The sequence below is a fragment of the Sphaeroforma arctica genome (genome assembly GCF_001186125.1).
Source record: "Sphaeroforma arctica JP610 unplaced genomic scaffold supercont1.162, whole genome shotgun sequence".
Taxonomy (NCBI): domain Eukaryota; class Ichthyosporea; order Ichthyophonida; genus Sphaeroforma; species Sphaeroforma arctica.
Genome location: NW_014040396.1, coordinates 9,038 through 16,746, shown reverse-complemented (window position 1 = coordinate 16,746; position 7,709 = coordinate 9,038). Strand labels below are relative to the sequence as shown.

General features: G+C 43.7%; 2 protein-coding genes across 2 annotated transcripts in view; one reads left to right on the top strand and one right to left on the bottom strand.

The window, feature by feature from the left end:
• The window catches only part of SARC_03253 (hypothetical protein), a 6,350-nt gene extending 775 nt beyond the window's left edge, over positions 1-5,575 (top strand). The window contains exons 2-8 of the mRNA XM_014302954.1: positions 209-277; positions 1,451-1,528; positions 2,030-2,253; positions 2,580-2,744; positions 3,493-3,618; positions 4,478-4,540; positions 5,168-5,575. Coding sequence (XP_014158429.1) covers positions 209-277; positions 1,451-1,528; positions 2,030-2,253; positions 2,580-2,744; positions 3,493-3,618; positions 4,478-4,540; positions 5,168-5,266 — 824 coding nt within the window. The 3' untranslated portion in view covers positions 5,267-5,575. The remainder of the gene's footprint in view (positions 1-208; positions 278-1,450; positions 1,529-2,029; positions 2,254-2,579; positions 2,745-3,492; positions 3,619-4,477; positions 4,541-5,167) is intronic.
• A 439-nt stretch (positions 5,576-6,014) lies between these two features.
• Positions 6,015-7,661, bottom strand: SARC_03252 (hypothetical protein; the record flags this gene model as incomplete). Its single annotated transcript, XM_014302953.1, has 3 exons — positions 6,015-6,065; positions 6,567-6,739; positions 7,412-7,661. The coding sequence occupies 3 exons, from the start codon at positions 7,659-7,661 to the stop codon at positions 6,015-6,017; spliced, it is 474 nt and encodes a 157-aa protein (XP_014158428.1).
• Positions 7,662-7,709: the final 48 nt, after the last annotated feature.

The window sequence follows — 7,709 nt, the reverse complement described above, 5'->3', positions numbered from 1 at the left end:
TATATAGTATATATATATATATAGTATATATATATATATATATGTATTATATATATATAGATATACATACAGACACACACACACACACACACACACACACACACACATATATATATATATATATATATAACTATATGTAGATGTAAATGTTGACTCGCATATTGTGGGTTCTTCATCTCATGTCTCATGTTCGTTTTACCTACCAAAGGGGAGCCGATTTTCCACGAAGGACTCAAAGGCTGGTCATGCTGCAAAAAGAGGACCGCAGATTTTTCAGGTGTGTCTAGTATCCTTTAACGTTGACTTAGTATCTCTGTTCCCCATCTGAGATCGCTGAATACTCTTATACGGTGCTTTGTACGTACGTACTTGTGTACATTCAGTTGCATTGGTGTAGGTATGTGTTTTTTAGATTGGATGTTTTGTTCCGGCCGTACGATTAGGTGATTGTTAGTTTGATATATTGAGTTTTGTACATTTCTAACTTCAATTTCGGCGCTATAGGCATGTTGGTATGTACACCTGTGTTGTGTGTAGTCACACAAACAAAGTTGCATGGAGCTTAACCTACTGAATAGCACGCCTTCTATGGGTTCACGGATGGTGTTTCATATGTCCAGATTGGCATATGACAAAGTGTATGCATATATGCATTGGCACACACTTTAATACGCACAAATTCACAGGTGTTATAAGTTATAGGTTTTAGGGGTTTCATTGGGAATTAGTGATCACTCAACAATCAGTGTTCGTTGCTATGGAGACAGATCGAGCGTTGATTCCAACTTAGCGTCAAGTACGTGGAGAAGGGCCAAAGCGTAAAACGTTTGCAAAATCAAACAGTCGGTTGAATGAATAAAAGTATACGGGTTAGAAGTGCGCCAGCACGAGATCACTGACAGTGCATGGGTACGAAGCACATGAAAAATCATTTGATATGATCTGATATTGAGGCTTGTAACGTTATGCGACTTATATCTATCAACGCATACGGTCCAGGTGTGTATACTCCGTGGTTACACCCTGTAGCTACTGCTATATAAAGTAGAGAGTATCGTATTATGTGGGCCGTATATACATCGTCCGTAGTATGCAAATGAATATATGGCCCATGCCAATGTCTACCGGGTGCTGTAACCGTAAGTGATAAATACTGTGGGGTATACCGGAACTACGGTGTCACAATAGTTTAGCCACTCGCTCGCAGCTATCAAATGGGTATGGTCGGCTTTCATAGTGCAAAGGAGAAATGCGCACGAGGATACAGCGGTACTAAGAATGGCATCGGTACTAACGAGTCAATGAGGGGTAACCTCAAATAGGCAGTCCCCAAGCAACTAATCAGTGCAACTGTATCCGTCACAGCCATAAATGCACAAATCTATTGGTCTCTGTATGCGATACGAGTACTCACCGTTGTCGGCTCATCCTCTCCTTTCTGTGTCCGCAGAGTTCCTGGCCTTCCCAGGCTGCACCGAGGGTCGGCACTTGGACAAAAAGCCTCAGGCAGAGACGGTCGTTGCCGAAGGTATGGCATTGAGTTGAGCTCGGTTATGCCTATGTTTTGATGTGAGGTACAACACTTGCTGTATTCACGTATGCTGTATCCCATTCCACCAAGTCACGACTGCTATTTGTACTACCAAGTCGTGACGGCTATTGGGGATCAGTGTGTCAGGTGTGTATGATGAAACACATGTAAAATACTCAGAAGTCGTTTTGAACAATCGCCTCGAGACTTGTGTGGCAGCAAGCCCTGCCTTCTCAACGGACTGCATTGCACCCGAAATAAATAAGCCCGCAGTGTGCATATGTGTCTTCATCGGGGTTAGGTAGTGACCTGTGCGTAAGCAATTATCTATATATATATCCTTTCGTATAAAGGATACATATCTTCGTATAAAAGGATATACAACTTCGTAAAAAGGACATATATCCTTTTCTGCTTCGTATTCGGCTGCATACACACATCCAGACGGTATTGAATACACTCTAAACACACATTCATTCTTGTTATCCTCCGGTACAGAGCCCATCGCGCCTACCCATCACGCACCCATCGAGGAAGACACAAAACCCAAAAGCGACGAGAGCGCCGCAGTGGAGGTAGCCATAACACGCGGTCCCTCTGCGCAGAAGGCGTACAACACCTTCATTCAGAAGCACCTGGCAGACAAGGCTGCGAGAGACCAGGGCATTGTGGATGACGCAAAGGTCTGCGAGCACAAAGGCTGTAGTAGTACGTACGGTGAGGTAGGTGTAGATGCAGACGTGGGTGATCGGGGGGGTTCATATGTTTTGGTAGGGTTCAAATACTTCGCGTCTCTGTTCCAAGAAAGGGAATGGGAAGTTCTGTTTTTAGGCCAGACCCTCTACTGGAGTTCCCCGTGTTCGAAATCATCACATCTGTGGTACATATCTACGTGACCAGCTCACAGCCTTCCTAATGAGTTGTTCTATTTTTAGACTGGACTCTCTCCGTGTACCTCCTTGTTAGGAACCATCACATCTGCGGTACATATCTACGTGACCAGCTCACAGCCTTCCTCACCCCACACCATCTCATATGCACTGTGCAGGCAAAGAAAGAGGACAATTCACGATGCGTATATCACTCTGGCGCACCTGTATTTCACGAGGGATTCAAGTCGTGGTCGTGTTGTCATATCAAAACCTCTGATTTCCAGGAGTTTATGGACCAGAAGGGATGCTCTGTAGGCACACACCTGTGGGCACCACAAGAAGTAAGTAAACACACTCGTTTGTACACAAGAAGTAGGCAAACACACATATGTACACAAGAAGTAAGTAAACACACACATGTACACAAGAAGAAAGTAAACACACACTTATGTACACAAGAAGTAAGTAAACACACTCGTTTGTACACAGGAAGTAAGTGAACACACATATTTGTACACAAGAAGTAAGTAAACACACACATGTGCACACAAGAAGTAAGTAAACACGCACACATGTATACAAGAAGTAAGTAAACACACTCATTTGTACACAAGAAGTAAGTGAACACTCATATTTGTACACAAGAAGTACGTAAACACACTCATTTGTACACAAGAGGTACGTAAACACACTCATTTGTACATCGACTCCACACCCGTACTATACACTTAAAACCTTTTCTGTATATGGAGATAACATCCATTTGCATTATATCTGTAGCGCGTTTATGCCTACAGGTTAAGTAGATAGCACAAGCAGCATGTACAGGTTAAGTAGAAGTAATTCATAAACATTGGCTACAATGTGTAGACCCGGGAGCACGCACGTGAGTCATTGGCGAGGATGACTACGAGATCAGTCACTCTCTTGGAGGTCTCATAGTATTATCTTTATCTGCGTAGCCTGGACCATAGTGACGAGATACCACTGCTGTGCATGTACCAGCGAGTGTGCCTTATTCAGTGTTTGCCTTTCTTTATTGCTACACTCATGCCATGGTCTGCTAATACTGAACCGTAACGTGCACAGGACACCACAAGTCAAACCGTGGAGTGTCGGACGGACTTCTTCCAAGGTGCGGAGACACTGTCGCTGAGTGTGTTCGGAAAACACATTGATATAGAGAACACGGTACTGAAGGTCACCAATCACAAGGTATGTTTTGCCATAGATGCTACCGCACAGGGGATTAGGGCTATTGCCCGTGTAGGTAAAAGCCGTATCTACATCGTGGAGTAGTGTCGAATGAATTGGGTATTCACGCCCTAACTGAACCTAGACACATTCATAGTATGAATATCGTCACAAAATATACGTAGACCAACGCGTTCACAGACAATGCGCTACATGCAACTATACTATGTACACGTTTTGGACCTGCTGGCAAACACAGGACGTTTTGCTTCAACCACCCCTTGCTATCTCCTCCTATTGGACACAGCTCTGACATTCAGCGCCATGTGTGTGTAGTTATGTGTGCCACGTGTGCGTAGTTATGTGTGTTTACGTCTTCGTGTTGTGTATCTGTGCATAGTCTTAGCAATGGTCAGCACCACCATCACGGCGACCGCCGCATGTGAGGTGTGAGCAGTTCTAAGTGTCTTGTTAGCTTCTATTTAGCCTCTATTAGCGCAAGCCATGTCCTATTCTGGTCCACACCCAGTGTCAATCAGTTGTTGCTTGAGCCTGGATTACATCTATACGGGATAGTAACTGCTGCATCGGGGTCAGTAAAAGATGCGGAATTCTGCCCCAGTTGCCAGGCTTTAAATGCGCCTCTGATTTGCCAAGTAAATGTAACAGTGGTACGATCACTGCTGACCCGCCAGGGGTATTCCTGAACGAATATCACTCCATGCGGAATCCTGCCCCAGTTGCCAGGCCTTTAAATGCGCCTCTGATTTGCCAAGTGAATGTATAAGTGGTACGATCACTGCTGACGAATATCACTCCAAAGTGTAATTGTAACACTCCAAGCTTAAATAGTCATGTCTACACTACACCCCTCTCGCAGATCTGTTTGGACATGAAGTTCGAAGGCACCAAGCACTGCGTGATGGATATTCCGCTGTACAAGGTATGGGTCGGATGTGATCTCTTATCTGATAGGCAATGGAGAAGATACCGAAAATTAGTTCGGAATTTTACGCGTATATTGTGCCAGACCATATCCTTATATATCCTGGTATTATATGTTGCCACTGTGAACATATCACGTCATACTGTGGCATTCTACAAACGCATACGACGACTGCAACCCATGAATCCACAGACATCAAGTATCAACCCAAACTATGTTCAGCATGTACACACGTGTTATGAATTGTACCTACCATACGTATTTGTATATTATATTGTACCTACATTCGGGCTATACGTACGTGTCAGGCGGTTAAATGACAATAAATTCGTCATTCAAGTCGATGGGCGTGTGGAGTATACATCCCAGCCTATCAATCGAAGTGTGCACAGCTACAATCATATACCGTACGTTGCAAAAGCTACAATCATATACCGTACGTTGCCAAAGCTACAATCATATACCTTACGTTGCAAAAGCTACAATCATATACCTTACGTTGCAAAAGCTACAATCATATACCGTACGTTGCAAAAGCTACCGTGCGAGCTATATGTACTCGTGTGCTGTCCACGCACACATACATTGAGGGGTTTAATTTGTATCGCTCCGCATTTCACGCAGGAAATCGATCCCACGAAAACCACAGCCAGAGTTGGACCGGCGAAATTGGAAATAGGAATCACAAAGGCGGATGCTGGTCAGTGGCCGCAACTCAAGTAGCAGTAGTGAACCAGGTTTATTATGTAATTAAATCTGCACTTCATCGCGAAATTTGGGTCATGTGGTCGAGTTTTGGGTCTGAAATCGAAAACACAAAGTTGTTATCATCGTATAGTCTATACACCATCTAGCAGTGCTTGTCTGATATCTTGTCGGCCAATCAGATCGCTTGCTCCAGCTACAGGCAGTGGCAGACTTACGAGTGCTCCTCTTAGCTGCATACCGTTTTGGTTGATGCGATTGATTTCACATAACCATTAAGTGTTCAGATAGTAACCATTAAGCGTTCAGATAGTAACCATTAAGCGTTCAGATAGTAACCATTAAGCGTTCAGATAGTAACCATTAAGCGTTCAGATAGTAACCATTAAGCGTTCAGATAGTAAACATTAAGAGTGTGTTTACGTAGTAACCACTAAGTTGGCCCAAATGCGTTTGTACATGTTCTCTGCAATGCAGGCTGCACAGTTCAGTTAGTTTGATCAGCGTATAGATCCCACTAATCTACTTCCTGCATATTGTGTCTTCATTTCCCTTGAGACGGGATTCACATTATATCTTGATTCCCCTTGAGATGGGATTTTATCCTCACACGGCGTAGTTCTCGGACATGTGGTGCTTGTGAGTAGCTACGTGTTTGTAATATTTCATATTTGTTGCGAGTCTGCTGTACATACACGTCACACTTTGCTTCCAATCCACGTCCACTTCGCTTCTATCTACGTCACACTTTGCTTCTAATCTACGGTCACACACTGCCGAGATGCGCCAGATCCACGTTCACCGTTCGCATGGTAACCTGACGTGGTGATAAAGGAACGGTATATCAGCTGAGAGTGGCAGAGGGATGATACGAAAAAACCATGTGACAACAAGAAAAAAAACTATGTGATAACAAGGATGATAGAAAAAAACCATGTGACAACAAGAAAAAAAACTATGTGATAACAAGGATGATAGAAAAAAACTATGTGATAACAAAGTCTGAGCTAATTGTAGACCAATTCATGTGCGTAGACGCGAACACGGATGTTTGTGCCATGAACGCCCGAGTAGAGGGAGGTGAAACTAAGCACGTGGCAATCGTAAACCGACAAGTGTTACGACTGTGTTGGCGCCAAAGCAAAGACATACGCTGACTGGCACAATGCCAGAGCTTATCACACATTCATGTGAATCGAGAGCATACCCAGAAACACAATAGTCGACATGAGCATCCATGCATGTCTATCTGTGTACGACACACGTGAGCATATCACACCCAGAGTCATATGACCAACAATGCCAATCACACACACACCGGATCGGGCAGAGGATTGAGCGGAAGACCCATAACAGTGACCGGAGCGATTAATGGCGTGTTTTCCGTAGTCTGTGGGGGTTGTTGCAGTTTGCTTTTGCTACGGATCAGTTGGTACTCGTTATCTGGGGTCACATCGTGTGATACCAGGGTCCATATACTGAAAGCGTACCCTGTATGCGACGTTTTGGGGTTGGAGTACAGATTTCAGGAATTAGGTTTGAGGTTTTGGGGTCTTGAGATATGAGGATTGGAGAATTTTAGGGCTGAGAATTTCATTAAAGAGAAAGGACATATATATGATGTCGGATGACTTTAGGGACAATGTCAGCGCTTTGTTTGAACGTTCAAACAAAGACATCCTGCAACTAATCGCGTTGTGTAGCAAACCAGATGTGCTATCCCTTTCTATTTCCCAGTCAATCATATATCACATGCACCGTTATCGTTCACAGCTTTCAGACCTCGGCCTGATGAATGAAAGGGAGGTACCTTCTGCCTGTCCCGTTTGTGAATTTTGGACACTAATACACAACACGAACACAGCCATTTGCGAAAAGACGCGGTGGAGCATACGGATTACACCTCAATTCCAAGACAGTTTCGGTACTTCTTAGTTCAGGTACGGTGCACGAGTATATGCCCTATACATGCAACATCGGCAATATTGAATATTTATAAGCAGGGCTGGCATCTATATAAACTCATTTGTATTCTTGCACTACGAATTGGGTTCTTCATATATATCCGAAGTGTTTCAGATGTATTTAAAGGCTGTACAGGCCGATATTAGCACGCACTCATTAATTATACAATTTACATAAAGGTATGCATATCATCCCCACTGTCGTAGCGCACGACTAACAACATATCCATCTCGCTATTGGCTTTTAAGTATATACCGCCTATCGATAAAGTGGGCCGTCTGGAGAACTTGGTAACACTCTCTGTGTCAGCAATGGCTCTGTCGTCGACTACATCGGTTGTTGTGGTGGGGGCAATCACGGTCACACCCACCAGCACAATACAGATTCCTGTGTGTATGGTATATGCAATTCTTTTAATATGAACTTTAATTGGTATATTGCCTTGCATATAACCGTATGTATGTGTATCCACACATGAGTTGTAAAGTACTTTCGA